Source organism: Micropterus salmoides, unplaced genomic scaffold (assembly GCF_014851395.1).
Source record: "Micropterus salmoides isolate LMB-PRFRI ecotype aquatic unplaced genomic scaffold, ASM1485139v1 Ms_hic_scaffold_3, whole genome shotgun sequence".
Taxonomy (NCBI): Eukaryota; Metazoa; Chordata; class Actinopteri; order Centrarchiformes; family Centrarchidae; genus Micropterus; species Micropterus salmoides.
The window spans coordinates 34,209,766-34,235,687 of record NW_024042261.1 but is presented as its reverse complement, the minus strand read 5'-3'; the positions used below and the strand labels follow the sequence as shown (position 1 = coordinate 34,235,687).

Here is a 25,922-nt window from a genome sequence, read left to right as displayed (position 1 = left end):
GGAAGGGGGAAACCGGTTCCTCTGCATTTATGAAAAGAAGAAAGCACGGCGTGACTGCAGCTGGGTGGAGGAGGGAAATCCCTCTGTTTTCTCTGCCATGGTTTCAAAACAATCCCTTTCTCCCAGTTTATGCGTAGAGTGAAAAACAAAGGTTCCACTGTGCTCCAGTTTTTCAGCCACTCTGTCATGTTTCTAATGCCGCATTCAAGAGAAGCCACAAGTTCTTACTGATATTGGGATTTGTGTTCTCACAGTAGCAGTGCAGCTGTCTCCCTTGGTAGAGTGGGTGGAGAAAAACAATGACACCAACTGGAACCTTATTTGATTGTAATACTTTTCTCACTGCAAAAGACTGATTCAACTGGCACATGTTTGCAGTGTTTATTTTGAATTTCAAGATGCAGATCACAAGCACATAAACTTTTAGTATAGAAAATGTTCTCTGTATATAATTTTCACTAAATCTGGTGACTAAAACATGATTAATGTAATTTTCTACTGATTATAAATGCATACACATTCAGGTAGAGCAGGGGTACAAATCAATTCTTTGACTTTCTTTATGAAAGCAGTTGGCAACAAAGTCCTTCAGAAGACCTATTAGCTATTTCAAAAGATAAAAAAAACAAGTTAATTATAGCTGAATCAGACAAACAGTGAAATAGATTTCCCCTAAATGGAGATCTAATAATTCACCTGCACATTTCATGACAAACACTGACAAATATCTGTAAATGGCTGGTATTGACGCCATTCTGGACAGACGTAAAGTAACTATATTTACAATGGCCAAATCCATGTGTCTCACCCCGTAGAAAAATACAACACATTAGAATGCATTGCAAAGCATGCCTGTAGTCTCTTCATATTTAAACATGTTTTTTAATATCTATATATGGTCTGCATGTATCTGTAGTTGACTGACCATGTTGTATCACAGTCAAATACACTTTTGCTAAAGTGGTTGTCTGTGATGAGTTTTCAGTATTGAAACACATGGGCTGATCTGTGTTCAGTACTCTGTCCTCACTTCACACATAGTTCTTGATGGCGTAGCTGCTGTGTGCGGCTGTCCTGGCCCGTGTGTACCCACTGGAGGGGAACTGTGCCCTCTGTGGTGGGCAGCTTGTGCAAAGAATGGCTCCCCCACAGAACAGCAGCCCAGATGTCACAAAGCCTATATATATGGCTGCTCCGAGCTCCCTTTTCAGCACCTCAGGGACACGAGGGTTGTGGAAGTCCCTGATGATGGAGTTGGCCGTCCAGGAAACAGCAACTATGGTGGTGAGGGCTGCCAGGCAGAAGGTGGTGCCAGAGCCCAGCACCACCCGAGCCTTGATCTTTGGGTGGCTCAGGCAGTTGGTGCAGCGTGCTCCCAGAAGAAAGATGAGGAATCCCAAACATTCCAGCACCAGGCTGATGCAGATGAGGCCACGGGCAGCCTGGAGGTCTGGTGACAGGTCCAGCAGGGCATCATAAAGCTTACACTGCAGCTGACCTGTGTACTCACTGACACAGGTCATCCACAGACCTTCCCAGAACACCTGCATGACCACCAGATGGGTGCCGATGAATGCTGTCACCTTCCACATGGGCAGAGCGCAGATCAGGATGGTCCCAGCAACGCCTATCAATGAAAGGCTGATACCCAGCTCCTGCAGAGCCATGGGACACCGAGCAGACTCTTTCACGCCCTGGGGAACAGATGGTGGAGAGGAACAAAAACATTTTAGATTTTTATTCAGAATGGATAGATAGTAATCTCCCTTTTATCACATCCTGACACGTTGCTGTTAGAATAAAGTGATCAGCTTAGAAGGCACAGTATTTTCCTCTATGATATGTTTCATTCAGTCTTCACTTTGATTATTAAAAGAATAAACTTAATGAGCCTCAGTTGTTCTTATTGATTAGTTTATAACATCACAAATCTGTTGACAGAGAAGATCACACTTATATTCATGGACACAGTCAAATACCAGAAACTTAAAGTATCATTAGCTCAGCTTTACACATAATGTCCTACTCCATACAGAATCTGCTTTGATAAATATGACAAGTATGAGGGACAGTGCACAAGTCAACAATCCTTTATGTCATATAAATATACCCTACAATTCAATGATATAAAACTGAAACATGTAGTTCTGCATTAGGTAAACTTAATGTATAGCTTTCCATTACAATCTACAAAAAGGGATATGATAAGGTATGATAAGAAAGGATAGATCAAAACTAGCTATAAAGATACAAAGTGCCTGTGTGACAACAGTAACTGTTTCCATGAAGCTGTCATGTTGTTTCCTGAAAGTGATGTCATTAGATAAACATTTTGGAAAGGTTTAGCAATAGAGGCAATGAGCCACTAGGTGGGAGTCAAGGTGTATTTTGCTCTCAATTACAAATACAGTACTTAACAAAGAAGTTCATAAAACAGATCTTTTAGATAAAAAATATATTATTTTGTCATAAGATGTCTATGAAGATTCTCAGTCATCCAGGTCATAGTTATCCAACGAAGGTTAAAATCAAGGGCAACTGGACTTGGTTGAAGATACTGGAAGACGTTTCGTCCCTCATCCAAAGGACTTCTTCAGTTCTGACTGACTGTCAGAACTGAAGAAGTCCAATGCAATAATACGGACACCATGGAAAATGTTGTCATTTTGAACATTAACGCTTAAAATATAAACCATCTTTCAAAATCAGTTTACACCCAAATATCTAAGATTCTAAGGGGAATGATTAACATTAACTATGTTTTTAACTTTGGTGAAACTTTTATGTCATCTTTAGAAAACCCCCTTTCAATTACTTTAATCAATTTCTTCCCAAGTTTTAATGTAGCAAACCTTGACAGTGTTGGGTGGAACTTAAAAAGCAGGTCATGCTTTACTGAACAGATCTGCCAACAGGATTTTAAGTCCCTGAGTCAACATGTCTGTTCCCTGGATAGTTATCTCTGGTAAGTACCTGACAAACAGGTTGTCTCAGTTTAAATAACCACAGATGAATTTTCATAAACAGCATCTCACAAAAGTGAGTACACCCATCACATTTATGTAAATACTTGATTATTTCTTTCCATGTGACAACACTGAAAAAATGACACTTCGCTACAAAGTAAAGTAGTGAGTGTACAGCTTGTATAAAAATTTGCCGCCCCCTCAAAATAATACATCTCACAGTCCTTAATGTCTAAACCGCTGGCAACAAAAGTGAGTAAACCCCTGAATGAAAATGTCAAATTTGGGTCCAAAGAATATTTTGTGTGGCCACCATTATTTTTCCAGCACTGCCTACACCCTCTTGGGCATGGAGTTCACCAGAGCTTCACAGCAGGTTACAACTGGAGTCCTCTTTCACTCCTTCATGACAACATCACGGAGCTGGTGGATCTTAAGCCCCTTTTCCACTGCACAGTACCAGCTCGACTCGCCTCGGCTCGCCTTTGTTTGGTTTTCCATTGTGGAAAAGTTGTACCTGTACCTGCTTCCACGTACTTTTTTTGGTATCACCTTTGTCGAGGTTCCAAGCGAGCTGAGGCGATACTAAAATGTGATGTGAAAACACAGCAGACTACTGATTGGTCAGAGAGAATCATTACTATTCACTGCATCATCATTGCGCCAGACAGAGGCCAGCAACAGAAAGTGTTATATTTTACAGTTTTCGTATGTAATTTCATCACTAAATCCACTTCTGAGCAGTTTTGAGGTGAGAAATCAGCGGTGTAGATTTCGAATATTGACAGTTTTACGAAAAGTGATGGCAGAACAAAAATGTGCTTGAAAGTTTTCGGAGGTGAGGAGCTCTGCAAGTGGCTGTGGGGGATGCCCGCGGCAACCCACGGGAGGAGCATTTGAGGCCGGCCAGCCGCCCTCTGCTCCCGCCATCACACAGACCGCTGCAGCAACAACGGCAGAGGAAAACACAGCTGGAAGGTTTTCATACTGTTTAATGTTGAAACGTTTTAATTTAAATAAAGAGAAAGCTGTGTGGGTCGCTGGTGTGTGTGTCGCATTGAACATTATGTGGCGGCAGTTGTGTGTGGCGTCGCTATGAGACCAGCTACATTGAGGGGTGCTATCTCTGGGTACTATCTGCAATGGAAAATGGAGCACGGCCAAACCGAGTCGAGTAGAGTTGAGTCGAGGCAAGTTGAGCTGGTACTGGTAATGGAAAAACTCCATTAGAGACCTTGCGCTCCTCTACCTTCTGTTTGAAGATACTAGGGAAATGGCAAACCATGGTAAAATTCCCGACGGTTACTACTACCGTACACATTTTAATTACCATGATAACCGGGTATGGTTAACTGCGCTGTTATAATCTCATGGCAAACACTGTACAGCGTCTCCCAGAATCAGACGCTGGGTCAATGACAACATGGCGGAAGACAACGCTGCAGAGATTTTTCAGTCTGTTCGTATTTCAGTTTTTATGAAAGCGTTGAGGGGAAACTCAGCGCTTTTCAAAGAAAAGGTGACTTATTGTGGAAAAAATAGAACCAAAACAAACTGAAATCGACCACTTTCCCAAACATGTTGTCTATGTTACAATTTGACAGATTTTGCTTTCAATTTAGCTTAGTTTTATTATTAACTCAATAAACAACTTGGATTCTTTTAGTTTTAGTTTCAGATTTTTTTAAGACTTTAAACATAATGCCAAATGGTCTGAAGTCTCCTTGTAAGAATACCCATAGGTACATGCAAAAAAATATAAAAGCTTTTAAAAAGCTAAACATAAAGTGTTACTGATCAAACACCATGATCGGGTATAACATACGTAACATCACATTGAAAGTTGAAAAACACTTTTTCGCTGTTAATGATTCATTTGCTGAAACCATGACAGACCATGATACTCTGACATCAAAGCATTTGGCAAACGATAGTTAATCCATAATAAGTTCAGGTAGATTCTCTCTAGTCACAGAGGGCAATTCAGGAATGTGATACCAGGTAAAATGCAACACAACAGGGTGTGTTCACATCAGTGAAACACCCTGTAAAGCTGAACTGACATCATGTTTGTCATGAGATGTTTTGGAAGATAGAAATTCAGAGGTCATTTCCTGGATGATACAACACTGACAACATCTATGCAGTAGCATGTTTGTAACTGTCCTATTGAACAACACATAGAAGTATTCTGATCTGACGGCCCAATCGTCAAGAAGGCATCATCATTTGTCTGTGCCTTCCAAAATCATTCACTGTTAGATAATTAATACATTTTATGATGTCAAGATTAGGTTCTGTTTAGCCAGACAAACAGACGAAGGGGTGGTCTTAGACCACTGTCAAGTGAATTCTGAAGCTGTTCATTTCTGGTTCTTTAACAAATAAAATGAAAGCATACTATCGTTTTCATTGTTTAAAAACATTTTCTCTTCCAAATATTCAACAATAAAATGGATTCCAGCTAATAGTTGGGCAGTGTTGGGTGAAAGTAAAAAAAAAATGCATCATCAGTCCATGAGTACTGGCACAAAAATTCAGATTGGGATTTAATTCCATCCCAGGACGCCTTATTCACGCAAACCACCAGACCGCTAATTTTGTGGACTAACCCTATTTTTTTGATGTAACTGGTACCAAACCAGGTATATGTTCATCTACAGACATTTGGGACAAAGCATTTAAGTAGTCTAACACTGATTTTTGAAGGAAGACTATGCGGCTATGGGTGCACAGTCAAAAACTCCTGAGAAATGGCCTAGGCTAGCTATCCTAGCACATACAGTACATATATGCCTACGTTACACTTAAAGGAATAGAATGAGCCATACAGAGTTTGCTCAAATTTTATATTTACAGACAAGCATCAGTCATATCAAAAGTATCAAAAAAAGTCACACACACACACATGTTCACGGAATGAAAGTAAGTAGGTGTAACGTTATAGCCTATAGTGCAAAAGTCCAAAAATTACCCCTATAGCCTACAAAAAAACCTACTGATTACATTGTTCAGTCAGCGGTGTCCATAAAGCAAACAGCACAAAAATAAACACTTCTTTCAATAATTTCTACTAGATAGCCTATATTAAATGTTTTCTATAGGCCTAGTCTATAAAGAAAATACAGTTGCAGAGATTCAGTAGCATAGAAGCCATTGCCATGGTTACTACTTATAGCAAGGTGTTTACTTGCAGAGCTCTTATTTACCTGTCTGTTCACAGAGCGACCCTGCGGATCCAAAAGAGTACGCAGGAGGCTTTATACACACACACAAAAGCTTAAACATGTGGCCAGCTGTGTGGAAGCTCTTAACACCGGCAGAGAAACAGATAGAGAGATAACGCGGACCAGGTGGATTTGATTGTCCAGCTTCCTACATTATCGCTGCTGCTAGCCAGCTTGTTGGGAATGATCGGGAAGTCCAAAGGTTGATGGTTGTGGACCAATTGCCGGGATGCACCCAGTCCCGCACGAGCATCTGAAACAGTTTCTTCATGAGAACTTTGTTGAAGAGGATTATGAAAAAGATTTTTAATAGGTTGTGTGCTCTACCAACTGAAGCTATTGAAATTACAACTAAGAAACATTTCTGCCTACTCCTGTGTTTAGTGTTTTGTTATCTCGAGATCACGAGAAAATTATCTCGTTATCACAGTAAAAAAACATTCGTTAGCTCAAGATCTCAAGATAATTATTCCATTATCACGGGAAAACGGAGTGAAAAAAAAAATTTGAATCGATGGCCGCTTAGGGCTTCCGTACAAACTCGGACCAGTTGGAAAATTTAAACAATGTATCATCCTCCTATTGGTTTGATTCAGAACCCACCTTTACTTATATGCATGGGAAAATCATGGTTTGGGTTAAAATAACCAAGCCACACAACATGGTGGAAAGACCGTTAGAGAGACTGTTGGAGAGTTGAAGTGCATAAAGACGGGTGTGAAGGTTGCCCTATTTCTTCTTAACAGGTGGGTAACATTAGTGGCCTGTTGTTTTGTCTGTTGTTGTGATGTTAGCTATAGTAGCAGAAGCGTTGTTAGAATCACTGTCTGGAGCTGGTGTGCTGGCTCTGGTAAACCATCTTGTCATCTCTGCATGTTAGCTTCGCAGCAGCAACTGTAGCAACTGTTTACTAACCCACAACTTTGTAACATTAGTTAGTTACATTACATGGTGTCGTTGTTAGCTCTACATCATGGTATTTGTCTGTACAATGATTGTGAAGAGTTTTATAGCCACAAAGACCTGAAAACACAAGTTTGCTAGCACATGTTGATTCAAAATGCTATGCTATGTAATGTTACCTTATCAACAAACCTATGACCTTGTCTTTGGTCACTTTAGTTTTGTAAAAACAATCTCAACATCTCAAATTTAAAAAAAAAAAATCTAAACTTGCTCATTTTTACTGTGATGTGTTTTGGATGCTGTGTTTGTGTGTTTGCATGTTGTTCGTTTGAAGACGTTTATTAAAATGTTTGTTTTGTCTCAGCTAGCGTTACCCTCAGACAGCAGGTCACTGGACTCTGCCACTTTGCCCAGCTGTTAGTATCGTGGCCTTGGCAATGCTTGGCCATATATTCAGAATGAGCTCTGAATGGAGGGGTTTATTTATTTGGCTCTCAAGTTCTAATATCAAGAAGCTTTGAATTACATACCCCAACCCCACCTTCAATGCATTTAAAACAAACACCGTAGCCAGTTCTATGAGCTCCAGTTCTATGAAAAAGCTCAACACTGTAAAACTGGTTGAACTAGTTGAACTAGAAGAACTTCACCGTGAAGAATTCAAGCAAACTGCTGGATGTTTTTGAATACACTGCCTTCTGCTTAGTTATAGCCTACTTTCTAGTTTGTGACCTCTTTGAATTCTAAACCTTGACAATTTTGCTTCCTTTAAAGAGTGTTTCTAAGATAAATGGACCATTGCATGTAGTGGATTATAACAAATGTGATGCTTACAACTAGTCACAGCAAAAAAAGATGAACAAAACATAAGTCAACTCTTTGTGAACAAAAGAATAGGCACTTCACTTATTCTTATTAAGAATATCATTTATTAAATGTGTTATTAAAAATCACTAACTTCAGTAAACAAAAGCAGTCTTTTGTTATTTTGCGAATACAGATATTTGTAAAATATTTTATACAATAAATTCACAATGTATTAGTGGTAAAGTACAAGTTTCTGTCAATCATAGCAATATCCTTCTATTGCAAAGAGGAAAATTAGGTTTGATACAAGTTTTATATAGAATAGCTCTCATTCAGTCCAGTCATTATACTGTTGCTGTTGAAGATTTTCTTGCCAGGACTGTAGTTTCACATCACATCTTTGTACTGTGTCTTTCTTTCCTCAAGAAACGCTCTCTCTTGCCTCCACCAAAGAAATCTTAATTTCCCAGAAAATAAGTTCTTGCTGTCACAATCAAGTAAGAAGCTCATAATAAAGGAGTGTCACTTAATAAAAGAAAAATAATTTGCAGTCTTTCTCAAGAGAATCGATCTCTCAGACGTAGGCTTTGCTGGTTGCTGTCGACCTGGCACCAGAGTACTTGACTGGATACTCTGGGCTGTCTTTGGGAGGGCAGGAGCTACAGAGGAGGCCACCACCCAGGATGAGAAGCCCAGCTGCACCCCAGCCGATGTAGAGCGAAGCCCCCATCTCTCTCCTCTGAGGGTCGGTCAAAAGGGGATTGTAGAAATCTCTGATGATGGTGTTGGCAGACCAGCAGACAGGGACGAGGACAAGAACACCGGCAATGATGAAGACGACTCCAGCAGCAATGGCCACCTTGACTTTGGAAATTTCATCCTCAATAAAGTTGGTGCACTTGCCTCCCACGATGCCCAGGATGACACCAAAGGCAGCAGCGATGATGGAAACGACCACAAGAGCTCTGGCAGCTTGAAGGTCCTGAGGTAGAGCCAGCAAAGAATCATAGATCTTGCACTGCATCTGGCCTGTGCTCTGCATCACACAGTTCATCCACAAGCCTTCCCATATGATCTGCGCTGTGACTATGTTGGCTCCAATGAAGGCTGTGACCCTCCACATGGGCAAGGCACACACAATGATGGTCGCCAGGAAGCCAATGATGGCCAGGATTAAGCCCAGCATCTGTCGTCCCATCGACACCATGATGAGTTCTTCTTTGAGTCACTGAACAGAAGCAAAAAAGTTGGTTTCAGTAGCAGGTCAGCACAGCCCAAGTTGAATGAAGACCGTGGCACATTTTCTTCGGTTATAAGGCTGTCTGTCTTGAAGGTGGAGTCAGAACATTCTTCCCTTTGACCTGAAACCAGTCACAGTTGCCCAACAAGATTCTTCACATTATTTGTATGTGGACTAGGAGTAGTTTCGATGAGATCAGCAGCAGTCTTAAACGACTCTGTAAATGTGGCCTGTAAAGAGGAACAGTGATCTGCCAGTGGCCAACCATTGATTTGGCAGTTTACCAGAGATCAGATCCAGTCAAGGGTTTCTGGTTTTAAAAAAAACACACCAATATTGGTGGGAGGGTCCCCGGATGGCAGCCGTCAACAGACGAAACCTTCATTTACGGCTCGATTTTACTGCTTTTACTCATTACTTCTGTTTAATCATTACTATATATTTTCCAAATGATTCTAGGAATTGATTCATGTTTTTTTTCAATCTGAAGGAAAATACCGGATAAATGTCACAGTTAGTTAGATCACTAACCCATATTATTATTTTTACTAGGTGTATTGTGTTACTTTGTGTATTTCAGTGATTTTAGTAAGCCCCTTACAGTTTAAACTAAAATAACATAGTCATTAAAATTAGATAAAATATTGTTTTAGAAAATCCTTTATTATAATTCTTATAGATTTATAGAAGAAAATTGATTTTAGCTTATTTAGTTTCTTCCTCTTACTCACCAATACACAGACACAAAGAAGTGCTCTGACCTTGTAAAATGTCTGAGCTCATTTTCAGAGATCACAATCCATAACATTGCAAGTAACAATACTTTGTGAAAATGACTCCACAAACAGATGTGAATATACCACAAATGTTTTATTGAAATTCTGTTATATAATCTCGAAAAATAAAGTGGCATTTACAAAAAAAACCACATCATAATCATCACTCTACAAAATCTGCTTTGTATGACGAAGAAATAAATAAATTGACACTGACTTCCTTATGAAAAAACAATGCAACCTTCACAAAAATGTTGATACAATATTCCAGACATCATGAACTGCAAATATTTCTACTTGAATGCAAAAAATCAATCCAAAAGAAATAAAAATATGAAAGATTTATAATAATCAAAGGTCACAGTGACTGTTTGAGTAAATTAATTTTAAATCACAACAATGTATTGGATCACATACCATCCTCTAGAAATACAATGTGTAGTGTTGTGCAATTTTACTTTCTATAATGGGATAACAAGTTTGTGAAGGCCTCATGGCAGAAATCTCAGTCTTTATTCTCTTTCTGTCCTTTCAATTATAATAGTTATAGTGCAAAAGATATTAATAGTTATTATATTATATTGCAATTATAGTGCAATAGATATTAATAGTATTTGGTTGGTGCTGCATATGGTTTATAAGATATTTGTAAAATATTATCTACAGTAAATTCACAATGTATCAGTGGTAAAGTAAAAATTTCTGTCAATCATAGCTTTTATCAACCATTAACATTATTCTAGCACAGCATAGATTTACTTAACATTCAGAGGCAAATTTAGTTTGTTATAAGTTTGATATTGAATAGCTCTCATTCAGTCCAGTCAGTATACTGAAAGAGTTTTTTTTGCCAGTACTGTAGTTTCATACCACAGTGTTTTTCTTTCCTCAAGAAACACTCTTGCCTCCACCAAAGAAATCTGAATTTCTCAGTAAATTTGTTCTCACTGTATGTCACAAAAAAGTGAGAAACTCACAATGAAGGAGGATCACCTAACAAAAGTAAAATAATTTGCAGTCTTTCTCAAGAGAATCGATCTCTCAGACGTAGGCTTGGCTGGTTGCTGTCGACCTCACACCGGAGTACTTGACTGGATACTCTGGGCTGTCTTTGGGAGGGCAGGAGCTACAGAGGAGACCACCACCCAGGATGAGAAGCCCAGCTGCACCCCAGCCGATGTAGAGCGAAGCCCCCATCTCTCTCCTCTGAGGGTCGGTCAAAAGGGGATTGTAGAAATCTCTGACGATGGTGTTGGCAGACCAGCAGACAGGGACGAGGACAAGAACACCGGCAATGATGAAGACGACTCCAGCAGCAATGGCCACCTTGACTTTGGAAATTTCATCCTGCATAAAGTTGGTGCACTTGCCTCCCACGATGCCCAGGATGACACCAAAGGCAGCAGCGATGATGGAAACGATCACAAGAGCTCTGGCAGCCTGAAGGTCCTGAGGTAGAGCCAGCAAAGAATCATAGATCTTGCACTGCATCTGGCCTGTGCTCTGCATCACACAGTTCATCCACAAGCCTTCCCAGATGATCTGCGCTGTCACTATGTTGGCTCCAATGAAGGCTGTGACCTTCCACATGGGCAAGGCACACACAATGATGGTCGCCAGGAAGCCAATGATGGCCAGGATTAAGCCCAGCATCTGTCGTCCCATCGACACCATGTTGAAGTCTTGTTTGAGTCACTGAACAGAAGCAAAAACGTTGAAGGTTTCAGGAGCAGGTCTTTGGTTGTAGAGTTGAATGGAGACCGTGGCACATTTTCTTTGGTTATAAAGCTGTCTGTCTTGAAGGTGGAGTCAGAACTCGTCCTTCCCTCTGACGTGAAACATCACTACATTTAGAGCAGGTATCTGCCCAACAAGATTCTTCACATTATGTGGACTGGGGATAGTTTCGATGAGATCAAGAGCAATCTTAAACGAGTCTATGTAAATTAAGCCTGCAAAGAGGCACAAGATTCCTCATTGAAACAATGACCTACCAGTGGCCAACCTTTGGTTGGGCAAGTAACCGGAAAATCAAGTCCAGTCACTGGTTTCAGGTTTAAAAAAAACAAAACAACAAGGATGGGAGTTCACCGGATGTCAGACGTTGACAGACGGAACATCCATTTATGGTTTGATTGTCCTGCTTTTACCCATTGCTTCTGTTTAATCATCAGTCTATATGTTTTCCAAACGATTCTAGAAATTTATGTTTTTTTTCCAGTCAGAATGAAGGTATGCAGATCAATGTTGCAGGTAATTTGATCACTGCGTAAACCTCTTTTTTATATTTTAAACCTCTCTATATTTTTTTCACCTAGGGACATGAAGCAGCAGCCTCATTGCATCAGAATATGCTACCTTAAGCCTCTGCATACTCTTTTTCTTATAGTTAGACCACAACTGAGCAGTACATAATGGTGTAATGTAGGTTCTAAACAGAGAGCACTTCACACGGTCAGAACACATGGAAAACTTCCTTATAATCACGTTAGCTTGAGAATAACTTATACAGCGCTGATGGATTTATAGTATGGACGGATTATAGTACAATGACGCACAGTCATTAAAATGTAATAAAATGTTTTAGAAAATCCTTTATTATAATTCTTATACATGTATAGAAGAAAAATGATATTGGCTTATTTTGTTTCTGCCTCTCACTCACCCAGACACAGACATATACAGGGCTCTGACATTGTAAAATGTCCGAGCTCATCTTCACAGGAAACATTTCATAACAATGCTAGTAAAATATTTTGTAAAAAAGACTCGACAAACAGATGTAAAAATACTCGAAACATTTTATTAAAATTCTTTCAAAAAATCTCATAAGTAAAGTGGCATTTACAGAAAACAAACTTTACAAAGTCTGCTCCGCATAACAAGGAAATAAATATATCGACACAGACTTCCTTATGAAAAAGCAATGCAACCTTCACAGCCATGTTGATACAGTATTCCGCTTCAAGACGTCATTAAGTATTTTAGAGCTCAAAATCAATCCAAATGAGAAAACATTTAATGAAAGATTTTTAATAATCAAAGGTCACAGTGATTTTTGAGTGAATAAGTTTAAATCTCAACATTGTATATGAACACATAACATCCTCTAGGGAAAACTATGTGTATTTTGGTGCAATTTCACGTCCTAAAGGCATAAGAAGTTATTGAAGCAATCATGGCAGAAATCTCAGTCTTTATCATCTTTCTGTCTTTTTAGTTATTAGATGAACTGTCTAGCAGAGTATGTGGTAGGTGCTCCATACGGTTTGCCGGGTAAGTATGTTCCAGTGCCTGTGTATGTGGACGGGGGAGCATACACAGGAGCATACGTTGCCTGGTTTGTCAATGGACCTGCGTAAGGGTACAATTGTGCTGGTGGGTAGCCTGGATATCCATACTTGGCTTCTTGAGGAGGACATGATGTGGTTAGGATGATCCCAGCGATCAGAAGAACTGCAGCAGAGCCCCAGCCGACGTAGATGGCGGATCCGAGTTCCCTCTTCTGTGTTGTAATGACCAATGGGTTCTGAAAGTCTGCGATGGTGACAGCTGCAGACCAGCAGACGGGGATCAGGACCAGGATAGCAGAAATAATGATGAGAATGCCACCCAGGATCACCACCTTGGCTTTTGATGAATCCTTTTTGATGCAGCCGGTGCACTTGGCTCCATAAAAGGTGATCGCGACACCGACGAAGCAGAACACGAGGGAGATGATGACCAGGGCTCGGGCGGCTTGCAGATCAGCAGTCAGTGTCATAATAGACGACTCCAGCTTGCACTGCATCTGCCCAGTGCTCTGCATCACACAGTTCATCCATAGACCATCCCACACTATCTGGCCTGTCACAATGTTGGCTCCAATGTAGGAAGTTACTCTCCACATGGGGATCCCAGCAGTCACCGCCACTCCAATAAGGCCTATGATACTTAAAACCAATGCTGCCACTTCCTTGCCAATCCTCCCCATGGTGAAGAGGCTTCGTCTGCGACAGGAGAGAGAAGTGTTTCAGCACACAGGTCTTGTTCTCTTTCGGAGTGACACAGCTCTCTCCCTTGTTGTTTGTCAGAGAATGTACAGGAGGAGGGCTGTATTGGTGTCAGGTGAGTTCTACTGGTCAAACAAGATTCCTTCTCCGAGAACAAAGGGAGTGGCACCCAGGTTTAAACAATTCCTCGCTTTTGTTCTTGGAAAACTCACTATCATATGCAGATGTCTCTGCAGAACAGCCCTTAGTGACTTCAAATATCCTAAAACCAGATCAGACTATAAAGGATGGCAAATGATCAAATTAAGTGTAGTTGTATTTTTTTTACACAAACAAGCTCTTTACTAGTGGTTGGGCATCTTAACACACAACTGATAAGCAAGCACAACAAAAGTTTGTGCTTACTCTGTTGTTCATAATAGAGAATTGCATATAGACTATGAAGAATTTTACTCTATTGTGTTTGCAACAACACAGACAATTTTGGAGGTAAGGATGGAAAGATTTTGTGAGTTTCTCTTTATTCCTTCTGTGCAGTGTTTTCACTAGATGATATTTTTTGTCACTAATTAGTTTGATCAAATTAAGCTGATGTGTTGTTTCTTGTATGCTTTTATAATCTGTTAACCTATATTGTAGATACCCCTGTTGGGTAAACAAACTCAATTTTTCCCACACCTTACCCAGTATTGTGCACAAAAAATCTTGCCTATCTGGTCCCTGGTGCTTGCTTTTTTCATTGAACACCTTATGACTTTGTTACAGGAAGTGATTTATCCTCTATCCTGTTTCCTATGGAAACTACACTGCAGTAACCTCCTCACACACTATGGATATACTGTATCATGTCAATGCATTGCTGCATTATCATCTCCTCTGCTTACAGTGTCGTTGATTTTAATTCCCTCAATCTTCATTTCTGGTGAAATGCCACTATGCTTATTTCCTTCATGAAGAAAATAATGTTATTTAAAGCATGATAGTCATGGCAAAGGCTATTTAAAGGTTCAGTGTGTAGTATTTAGGAGGATCTATTGACACAAATGCTTTCATGTGGTGTATAAACATCGGATCCCCTTACATGGACTTCACCATGTTGCATGGCCATCTTTCTACACTAGCCAAATGGACAAACGGCTCTACGGAGTTTCGTCATTACATTGAATACGTCCGAAGAAGAAGAACAAGAAGAACATGTATTGTTATTAGTAGCAGTTATAGTACACATAACATAAATAGTAATATAAATATATGAAAAGTAAGGAGATCAGAAAAAATTTACAAGTACACAAAAGATATAAAAAGATACAATGATACTATAATACAATACTTATATAATACTTCCTCAAGTCTTTATTTCAAAAAGAGAAATAAAGTGTACAAGGGAAATAAAGACGTATACAGAACTTTGATTTGTGGCAAATCACGTATTTTATATACATATTTTGCATGTAATTTATAATATGGTTATAACGGTTAATTTGCTATCCATGTAAAGTCAACTAGGTGTCTGCATGTTGTTGATATGCTCTGATAATGCTAATCCAACACATCTTTGTAGTAGCATCCATGTTGATTCCACATTCCGACGCAAGAGCACGTGAACACACACTGAAATTGGAAGAGCGACTTCACAACTCGGGAAATGGGACCATTCGAGGAGCATGTGAATGCACCGTGAGCCTCTGATTGTAATTCCCAAACCTCACCACTAGATGCCACTAAAACTTATAACAACCATAGTACCATAGTAACCATAGTAACCATAGTAAAGTAATTGTAGGATACAGCATGTTGAGAAAAGAGGGTTGAAATGTTGTGAGATTTTAAACTGTGCAGATTTAAGCACAAATCCCAGATTATTATTATAAATATAATTATTAAAGTGTAATTTACACTGGGGATGCTGGAACATGTCCCCACCACATTTTGAAATGGCTGATTTTGTCCCCATTACTTTTTGAAAGCATTTGTTAAAAATGTTCTGAAAAATAACTTGTGCCAGGAAATGTTAACTAACAAATGAAAAGGCTATGAGAATTATTGCACAATAAGAAAACATGCAATGCAATGTAAGTATAGACGAAACATGTGCATCATCCAAAAATTACAGCTGATTACTGCATTATATTCTGTTATATTTTTAAATTTATGAATTGTTATCTGCTGTTATCTATTTTGTTTCCCTTTATATAAATAAAGATATTTCCACGCGGAAATATCTCCAGAATGCAGGAAATTAAATGTTAAAGGCTCCAATTTTCCCTAATCTGAGCCACTTTTCAACACAAATTGTTGCCTTTGTTATTACTTGTTTAAATGTGGTAAGAACAGTTTAATTGTTACAGTTGTTAGCTCAATTATTTGTCAACTTTTTTCAAAAGATGCGTGAGAGACAGGGACCAAGAGAGGAAGATGGCCCACAGAGACTTGTATGGGGCCCAGAATGTTGTGCTACACCCCTGCCGAGGGCCCTGCTGACACAACTAAATGGAATAAAGTCATTGTTTATGCTGTCAGTTGCACTTGCCTGACAAGATGTAAACTGTGAGAAAGGTCACTTAGACACATACACCAACTGCAATCTGGTGGTAAGCTGTCATTACATGTTACATATACTTCATGTGACTATATATTTAAGCTTTGTAAGTCCATTTAGGAGGTTTTAACCAACTCATACGTATAGTCTTGATGTAGACACTGACTTCACAGGTGTCAATTTGGGTATGAAGTGGGGGTGTTGGGGGGGCAGTTCCAACAAAGTAGCCCCCCTCCAATCAGCAGCAGTGCAGCAGCTGCCCAGCCGATATACAGTGCCGCTCCTAATTCATACCTCTGAGGTTCAATCCCGAGCGGATTGTAGAAGTTGATGATGGTGGAGTTGGCAGACCAGGAGACTGGAATGAGACAAAGCAACCCCGAGATGATGAACCAAACTCCAGCCAGGATGCAAGCCTTCGCCTTGGATCGCTCCTCCTCAATGAAATTAGTACATTTTCCACCAGCGATTGAAAAGATCACTCCCAATATTCCAGTCAGGATGGAGATGATGATCATGGCACGAGCTGCCTGCAGGTCCTGGGGCAGGGCCATCATTGAGTCATACACCTTGCACTGCATCTGGCCTGTACTCATCACCACACAGTTCATCCACATGCCCTGCCAGATGATCTGAGCTGTGATGATGTTAGCTCCGATGAAAGCAGTGACCTTCCACATGGGCAAGACGCACACCACAATCACCATGAACCAGCCAATTAAAGCCATCAACATACCAAATATCTGAATCCCCTGAGAAACCATTTTGCCAGCTTTGTTCCTCTTATCTTCAAATCCAAAAAGAAAGACGAGTGGAATGATGTATGCTTGTATTTATAGTTTGTTTTGTTAGAACACACAGAAATGAGGTTATGTGATACCATTGTCCCATTGGCTAGAAGGAGTTTACACACAAACAGAGACCCAGTGACCTTCTGCTCTGCTGACTTGCTAGAATCCAAAGCTTTAAGGTCAGGTACAAATAAGAGACAAAAAATTAATTTAGGTAGGAGTTGAAGTTTCAGTTCTGAACGAGAATAAAAGCTAAAAACACTTAAAAATGAAAACATCTGCAGTGTTATTCTCTTTACAGCTAGGGGCAGTGTTGGACAGGTAAAGTCACAAAATTTAGGTTTCCTGTAAAAATCTCATCTCATAATTGATGATAATAATAGGAAAAGACTACTTGATAAACAACCTTGTATTAGATGTGCATATAATGTAGAGTGTGTTTTGAGGCGTTTTACATACTCTATTAAAATGTTGTTATTCATATTACGTCTCAGTTAAGTTTAATTGTTTCACTCTTCTTTTGTCTGCCTACACTCTAAAATTAAAAAAATATATATAATTTCAGTGTAAAGCAATTAGGAGTATTGAGGTTTTGTTTTTGGTTGATAATATGTAGAATTTTGTATTACTTTTATAAAAGACAATCAGCTAAAATCCATGGATTTTCTATAGCAGAGCCCTATCCCATCATATCTTTCTGAAGCCTCCATTTTAGCCTAAGATGAAGCTCTTTCAATACCATGTTATAAAATTTAAAAGAATGTCCAAAACATGATAATTCAATGTTGATGAAAAAATGTTTATTTACAGTTTCAGGCAGTCACATGAAAAACACTTAAAATGAAATGAAATATAAAATGACACAAATTAATGAAAGCTAGGTACAATTACAAAATAGTTTTACAATTCAAATAACGAAAGTAATGTGTCAAATGTTGTTCCAATGTGTATATTTTTCACTCCCACTGAGTGGGTATTTTGTCACTCAGTCCGCATACAGTTTTTTGGGTGTGGTGCACATCTCTTTATCTTAGCACTGATTGAACATATACTAAATTGCTGTAACTCAACATGAAAGTATCAAATTAAATTTCGATCACAATAAAATCACTGTGAAATTCAAATCATACTTGTTGTGACAATATGAATCAATAGTATGGACCACAAAGCAATTGATTCAAGTCCTTTTCAGTCTCTTCGTCTTGTCATTTGGCTTTTCCCTCCTCAGACATAGCCCTTAGGTGCAGTTGAACGGGGAGCTGAGTACTTGGCAGAGTGGTTATCCTTGGGAGGGCAGTTGGAACAGAGGAGTCCACCACCCAGGATGAGGAGGCCAGCAGAACCCCAGCCAATGAAGAGAGAAGCTCCAAGCTCCATTTTCTGAGAGCTCACCAGTAATGGGTTGTAGAAATCCCTGATGATGGTGTTTGCTGTCCAGCACACAGGAATGAGGCACATAACACCGGCAATAATGAAGACCACACCAGATGTCACGCCAATTTTGGCTTTGGGGCCCTCGTCCTCCACGCAGTTGGTGCATTTGCCCCCTGCGATGGCCAGGAGGATGCCGAAGATACCGACAAGGATAGCGATAATGATGAGGGCGCGGGCAGCCTGGAGGTCACTGGAAAGGGCCAACATTGAGTCATAAACCTTGCACTGCATCTGCCCTGTGCTCTGGACCACACAGGACATCCAGATGCCCTCCCAAGCGGCTTGAGCAGTGACAATGTTCTGACCGATGAAGGCTGTCACTTTCCAATGCGGCAAGGCGCAGACAATGATGGTACCTATCCAGCCAATAATGCACAGGGCAGTGCCCAACATCTGAAGAGCAGCTGACACCATATCTCCTCAGGAAGCTTCTCGCACAGTTGTCCAAAAAAAAGGGTCCAAAAGTTGTATCTCTGGAAGTCAGTAATGTCTTGCTGGAGAGATCCCCAAGAGTAAATGTTTAAGCAAGGCTGCAGTTGGTCTTTTATACACTTAACCTAGGAGCGGCTTGACACACACACACACTGTCACAAAAAACTGTGATGTGATGATCACCCCCATCTCCCCACTCCCACCCGTGGGCATGTGTCATTATGTCAGTTTTTTGCTGAGTTCAGTAATCAATGCAGAAAAGAAACACAAAAACAAGCACACTGTGACTAATAGGTACTGAGATCCGTTTAGCAGGCTTTAAAAAAATAGCACACATCAGCCACACCCTCAAAACTGTAGTATTGGTCAAGAGGTAAGTACAAGTTTTTTCTTTTGACATATTTTCTATTATGTACTACGGTAACAGTGACAGAAAACACTGCTCTGCTGTTGTGAAGTGAAAGTCACACATCTACAAAATGTCCGCTTTTCAGGAACTGTGAACAGCTTTGTTTAAGGTTACTTAATTAGTAACCTTAAACAAGTTAAGGTTAGTTAAGTAGTTTTCATAATGTTGTTTCTTGTATGCTTTTATAATCTGTTAAATTACTGAGCTATAGCTGTCTATATAGATAAAAAAAATAGGCTAAAATCGTGGTACAAACCAAAAATGGATAAGACACACAGTTAATCAGTCCACTAGTTGCTTGGTCCCTGATGTTGAACGTTTGCTGTATGGCTGGTGTTGATGAACAGAAACCAGAAAGCAGATGCAAAGATCAAGACACAGGATGTGGCCGAATTAAGACACACAATCTGCACCACGATTAAAAAGAGAGATCAGTTTCAGCATTGATGGAGTGATGAGATACAGAAAGGCAGTCGAGACAACTATACTGTCACTTTGCACTTTAAATACATTAAACTACATGACCTATATTGTAGATACCCCTGTTGGGTAAACAAACTCAATTTTTCCCACACCTTACCCAGTATTGTGCACAAAAAATCTTGCCCATCTGGTCCCTGGTGCTTGCTTTTTTCATTGAACACCTTATGACTTTGTTACAGGAAGTGATTTATCCTCTATCCTGTTTCCTATGGAAACTACACTGCAGTAACCTCCTCACACACTATGGATATACTGTATCATGTCAATGCATTGCTGCATTATCATCTCCTCTGCTTACAGTGCCGTTGATTTTGTTTCCCTTTATATAAATAAAGACATTTCCACTTTAATTTGTAGCGGAAATACGTCCAGAATGCAGGAAATTAAATGTTAAATGTTCCAATTTTCCCTAATCTGAGCCACTTTTCAACACAAATTGATGCCCTTGTTATTACTTGTTTAAATGTGGTAAGAACAGTTTAATTGTTACAGTTGTTAGCTCAATTATTTGTCAACTTTTTTCAAAAGACGCGTGAGAGACAGGGACCAAGAGAGGAAGATGGCCCACAGAGACTTGTATGGGGCCCAGAATTTTGTGCTACACCCCTGCCGAGGGCCCTGCTGATGGAATAAAGTCATTGTTTATGCTGTCAGTTGCACTTGCTTGACAAGATGTAAACTGTGAGAAAGGTCACTTAGACACATACACCAACTGCAATCTGGTGGTAAGCTGTCATTACATGTTACATATACTTCATGTGACTATATATTTAAGCTTTGTAAGTCCATTTAGGAGGTTTTAACCAACTCATACATATAGTCTTGATGTGGACACTGACTTCACAGGTGTCAATTTGGGTATGAAGTGGGGGTGTTGGGGGGGCAGTTCCAACAAAGTAGCTCCCCTCCAATCAGCAGCAGTGCAGCAGCTGCCCAGCCGATATACAGTGCCGCTCCTAATTCATACCTCTGAGGTTCAATCCCGAGCGGATTGTAGAAGTTGATGATGGTGGAGTTGGAAGACCAGGAGACTGGAATGAGACAAAGCAACCCCGAGATGATGAACCAAACTCCAGCCAGGATGCAAGCCTTCGCCTTGGATCGCTCCTCCTCAATGAAATTAGTACATTTTCCACCAGCGATTGAAAAGATCACTCCAAATATTCCAGTCAGGATGGAGATGATGATCATGGCACGAGCTGCCTGCAGGTCCTGGGGCAGGGCCATCATTGAGTCATACACCTTGCACTGCATCTGGCCTGTACTCATCACCACACAGTTCATCCACATGCCCTGCCAGATGATCTGAGCTGTGATGATGTTAGCTCCGATGAAAGCAGTGACCTTCCACATGGGCAAGACGCACACCACAATCACCATGAACCAGCCAATTAAAGCCATCAACATACCAAATATCTGAATCCCCTGAGAAACCATTTTGCCAGCTTTGTTCCTCTTATCTTCAAATCCAAAAAGAAAGACGAGTGGAATGATGTATGCTTGTATTTATAGCTTGTTTTGTTAGAACACACAGAAATGAGGTTATGTGATACCATTGTCCCATTGGCTAGAAGGAGTTTACACACAAACAGAGACCCAGTGACCTTCTGCTCTGCTGACTTGCTAGAATCCAAAGCTTTAAGGTCAGGTACAAATAAAAGACACTGAAAACAATTAAGGAAATTTATTTTTAAAAAACAAGACTTCTGTGACATGGATTGAAGTTTCAGTTCTGAACGAGAATAAAAGCTAAAAACACTTAAAAAAAAGTTATTCTCTTTACAGCTAGGGGCAGTGTTGGACAGGTAAAGTCACAAAATTTAGGTTTCCTGTAAAAATCTCATCTCATAATTGATGATAATAATAGGAAAAGACTACTTGATAAACAACCTTGTATTAGATGTGCATATAATGTAGAGTGTGTTTTGAGGTGTTTTACATACTCATGTACACATGTTGTTATTCATATTACGTCTCAGTTAAGTTTAATTGTTTCACTCTTCTTTTGTCTGCCTACACTCCTAATTTCAGTGTAAAGCAATTAGGAGTATTGAGGTTTTGTTTTTGGTTGATAATATGTAGAATTTTGTATTACTTTTATAAAAGACAATCAGCTAAAATCCATGGATTTTCTATAGCAGAGCCCTATCCCATCATTTCTTTCTGAAGCCTCCATTTTAGCCTAAGATGAAGCTCTTTCAATACCATGTTATAAAATTCAAAAGAATGTCCAAAACATAATAATTCAATGTTGATGAAAAAATGTTTATTTACAGTTTCAGGCAGTCAGATGAAAAAGACTTAAAATGAAATGAAATATAAAATGACACAAATTAATGAAAGCTAGGTACAATTACAAAATAGTTTTACAATTCAAATAACGAAAGTAATGTGTCAAATGTTGTTCCAATGTGTATATTTTTCACTCCCACTGAGTGGGTATTTTGTCACTCAGTCCGCATACAGTTTTTTGGGTGTGGTGCACATCTCTTTATCTTAGCACTGATTGAACATATACTAAATTGCTGTAACTCAACATGAAAGTATCAAATTAAATTTCGATCACAATAAAATCACTGTGAAATATAAATCATACTTGTTGTGACAATATGAATCAATAGTATGGACCACAAAGCAATTGATTCAAGTCCTTTTCAGTCTCTTCGTCTTGTCATTTGGCTTTTCCCTCCTCAGACATAGCCCTTAGGTGCAGTTGAACGGGGAGCTGAGTACTTGGCAGAGTGGTTATCCTTGGGAGGGCAGTTGGAACAGAGGAGTCCACCACCCAGGATGAGGAGGCCAGCAGAACCCCAGCCAATGAAGAGAGAAGCTCCAAGCTCCATTTTCTGAGAGCTCATCAGTAATGGGTTGTAGAAATCCCTGATGATGGTGTTTGCTGTCCAGCACACAGGAATGAGGCACATAACACCGGCAATAATGAAGACCACACCAGATGTCACGCCAATTTTGGCTTTGGGGCCCTCGTCCTCCACGCAGTTGGTGCATTTGCCCCCTGCGATGGCCAGGAGGATGCCGAAGATACCGACAAGGATAGCGATAATGATGAGGGCGCGGGCAGCCTGGAGGTCACTGGAAAGGGCCAACATTGAGTCATAAACCTTGCACTGCATCTGCCCTGTGCTCTGGACCACACAGGACATCCAGATGCCCTCCCAACTGGTTTGAGCAGTGACAATGTTCTGACCGATGAAGGCTGTCACTTTCCACTGCGGCAAGGCGCAGACAATGATGGTACCTATCCAGCCAATAATGCACAGGGCAGTGCCCAACATCTGAAGAGCAGCTGACACCATATCTCCTCAGGAAGCTTCTCGCACAGTTGTCCAAAAAAAAGGGTCCAAAAGTTGTATCTCTGGAAGTCAGTAATGTCTTGCTGGAGAGATCCCCAAGAGTAAATGTTTAAGCAAGGCTGCAGTTGGTCTTTTATACACTTAACCTAGGAGCGGCTTGACACACACACACACTGTCACAAAAAACTGTGACGTGATGATCTCCCCCATCTCCCCACTCCCAGCCGTGGGCATGTGTAATCATGTCAGTTTTTTGCTCAGTTCAGTAATCAATGCAGAAAAAAAACACAAAAACAAGCACACTGTGACTAATAGGTACTGAGATCCGTTTAGCAGGCTTTAAAAAAATAGCATCAGCCACACCCTCAAAACTGTAGTATTGGTCATGAGGTAAGTACTAGGTTTTTCTTTTGACATATTTTCTGTTATGTACTACGGTAACAGTGACAGAAAACACTGCTGTGCTGTTGTGAAGTGAAAGTCATAAATCTACAAAATGTCCTTTTCAGGAACAGTGAACAGCTTTGTTTAAGATTACTTAGTTAGTAACCTTAAACAAGTTAAGGTTAGTTAAGTAGTTTTCATAATTCTTCCTAGATTTAAATATTGTACTTTTCAGGCTGTTGAGGATCACATAGTATTTCATTTGTAATTTAAATGAAAGATTTCAGGGTTTTCATCAAACATTGATTATTGGGTAAGCAGGGAATGTGTGTTTTCTACCTTCTTATGTCAGTACAAGACACTCATTTTAGTCAAGTTAAATCTGTCATTTTCACTTTTTAATGGAAGCCTAAAGAGTGGAAATGAACGTATAACTTGACTAAAATGCCTTTAATTAAAAACAAAGAACTCTCAAGTTTAGATTTTTTGAAAAATAACAAAAAAACCTTTTGTCAGGATTTTGCTAATGATGTAGTCTATTAACCTTTGAACGTTGGTCTCTGATCTTTTCAGATGTCGGATTTTCAGTCTGAGACAAAGGCAGAAAACACAAACTACATTTTTCCACATTTGCCCAAGTGTACAGACTGAAAATTGTACGAGTGAAAACCTATGTCAGAATATGTAGGCCTATGTAAGTGCATAAAAATACAATTTTCTTCCTTACATCACAGTTTCTTAGTTTTATATATAATATTTAGTACACAGAATTTCACTACTGTGAAAATTACTAAACTAGTTGAAGCCAAACTTGTGGCTCCTATTGCAGCTATGCAAAAAAGCATTACAACTGCTGATGTCACAAACATTAAATTGGGCATATTGTTAAACTTTTAATTTTTAACTTATGTTGTCCTTAATAAATAAATAAGTCACTCTGATAAACTATAAACCACAGAATGCAGCTGGTTGGGTAAATGCTCAAACCATTCTGATATCAGTCCTAGTGCACAAACAAAGCAGTCAAGTACATATTACATCCACATGGAATTAATTGATTACACTGATTTAAACAGGCCTACTCACACAGTGGTGTAACAAAATAGCATTGCTGGCACAACGTAAGGACATGCCCATAAAAATATTTCTGTAATGAGACCTCAAGATTTTTAATAATGATGTCATTCAATGATTGATCAATGATTGTTTTCTTATGAGCCCTATTTGTTCAATCAGAATAGAAGTATTTTATATGAGCATGCATGAACAGAAAACATGTACTGCAGCTGAAAAAAAGAGATCAAAGCTGACCTTGCAGGGATACCAGGTTTGTCTTGGGAGAAAAACGTGCACTCTGCAGTCCAGGGCTCCCACTTGATTTATCGATAGTTTTCCACAGCAGCGGGAAGACAGCAAGAGGGAGATGTTGGGGAAATGGCAAACACTATGCCAAGTGATTCCAGTTGACAGACTGTTGCAAAAAGAGGGAATAGTGAGATGGGGCAAAGAGAGGTAGAGAGAGAATCAGATTGTTTCTGAAATGAATAGAGGTAGTGTTCAAGAGCCAAAAGTGCTGTTAGGACTATAATGCCTCTATTTTATCCAAGGTAGGATCATTAAAGCTACTTCAGCCTGGCTATGGAGATTGGGTTCCACACGCAAGGAGGCAGTGAGGAATTTCCACAATTAAGAATCTGAGGAGAGATGGTTTCACGTTGAGATGAGTGCTGATATGCAGATCCTGATAGCCCTCAGAGAGGCCACAATGACATGTCTAATGTAACTGAAAAAGTAACATGTTGTAAACAAGGTACTAATACACATGCAAAAACTACAAAGAACTGTATCAGATACTGAATAATCTTGTATGTGTTTCATTTTAAAAAATCGGATTGACAGTGAAGAAAGTCATTCTAATATGTGGAACTCAGTGTTTTTGAAAGTAAAGGGTGTGAAAAGTGTTGAGATTTCAGTGTTCAGTTGATATATTTTAATAAGTAATTAATGCGGAAACAGGTAGAAGACTTGACTCCAGCAGCCGTGAGAAAATGCCAAAGGGAGCTGAAGTGACAAGTGTCAGCAGGTAGTCTAGGGCAAGCCCAGGCTTCGCAGTAACGACTGACTTTGGCTCTCACTCAAATTTCCAACCCTTCAGTTGAACTAGCTGGTTCAGCGGGCAGTGCAGACAAGAGTTCTAGTTTTTCAATTTACAATTAAAATACACA

At 39.7% G+C, this 25,922-nt stretch overlaps 8 protein-coding genes across 9 annotated transcripts; all 8 read right to left on the bottom strand.

The window, feature by feature from the left end:
* Nucleotides 1–367: 367 nt before the first annotated feature.
* LOC119882611 (claudin-4-like) lies at nt 368–25,171 on the bottom strand. Of its 2 annotated transcripts, none has more exons than XM_038692726.1 (2): nt 25,009–25,171; nt 368–1,694 (listed from the first exon to the last, which is right to left on the bottom strand). In XM_038692726.1, the coding sequence occupies exon 2, from the start codon at nt 1,665–1,667 to the stop codon at nt 1,032–1,034; it is 636 nt and encodes a 211-aa protein (XP_038548654.1). In that variant the 5' UTR covers nt 1,668–1,694; nt 25,009–25,171; the 3' UTR covers nt 368–1,031. The 2 variants fall into 2 exon arrangements, with proteins under 2 accessions (XP_038548654.1, XP_038548655.1); XM_038692727.1 differs by lacking the exon at nt 25,009–25,171 and adding an exon at nt 16,748–16,883.
* On the bottom strand, nt 8,006–9,200 carry LOC119882612 (claudin-4-like). Its single transcript, XM_038692728.1, has one exon. The coding sequence runs from the start codon at nt 9,111–9,113 to the stop codon at nt 8,481–8,483; it is 633 nt and encodes a 210-aa protein (XP_038548656.1). The 5' UTR covers nt 9,114–9,200; the 3' UTR covers nt 8,006–8,480.
* Nucleotides 9,996–11,688, bottom strand: LOC119882613 (claudin-4-like). Its single transcript, XM_038692730.1, has one exon. The coding sequence runs from the start codon at nt 11,594–11,596 to the stop codon at nt 10,964–10,966; it is 633 nt and encodes a 210-aa protein (XP_038548658.1). The 5' UTR covers nt 11,597–11,688; the 3' UTR covers nt 9,996–10,963.
* cldnf (claudin f) lies at nt 12,706–13,996 on the bottom strand. The gene has a single exon (XM_038692724.1). The coding sequence runs from the start codon at nt 13,893–13,895 to the stop codon at nt 13,146–13,148; it is 750 nt and encodes a 249-aa protein (XP_038548652.1). The 5' UTR covers nt 13,896–13,996; the 3' UTR covers nt 12,706–13,145.
* On the bottom strand, nt 14,141–17,911 carry LOC119882616 (claudin-4-like). The gene has a single exon (XM_038692733.1). The coding sequence runs from the start codon at nt 17,215–17,217 to the stop codon at nt 16,630–16,632; it is 588 nt and encodes a 195-aa protein (XP_038548661.1). The 5' UTR covers nt 17,218–17,911; the 3' UTR covers nt 14,141–16,629.
* Nucleotides 18,023–19,227, bottom strand: LOC119882615 (claudin-4-like). The gene has a single exon (XM_038692732.1). It carries the CDS (start codon nt 19,090–19,092, stop codon nt 18,469–18,471), a length of 624 nt encoding a protein of 207 aa, XP_038548660.1. The 5' UTR covers nt 19,093–19,227; the 3' UTR covers nt 18,023–18,468.
* Nucleotides 19,423–21,776, bottom strand: LOC119882617 (claudin-4-like). Its single transcript, XM_038692734.1, has one exon. It carries the CDS (start codon nt 21,437–21,439, stop codon nt 20,852–20,854), a length of 588 nt encoding a protein of 195 aa, XP_038548662.1. The 5' UTR covers nt 21,440–21,776; the 3' UTR covers nt 19,423–20,851.
* Nucleotides 22,247–23,492, bottom strand: LOC119882614 (claudin-4-like). The gene has a single exon (XM_038692731.1). It carries the CDS (start codon nt 23,314–23,316, stop codon nt 22,693–22,695), a length of 624 nt encoding a protein of 207 aa, XP_038548659.1. The 5' UTR covers nt 23,317–23,492; the 3' UTR covers nt 22,247–22,692.
* Nucleotides 25,172–25,922: the final 751 nt, after the last annotated feature.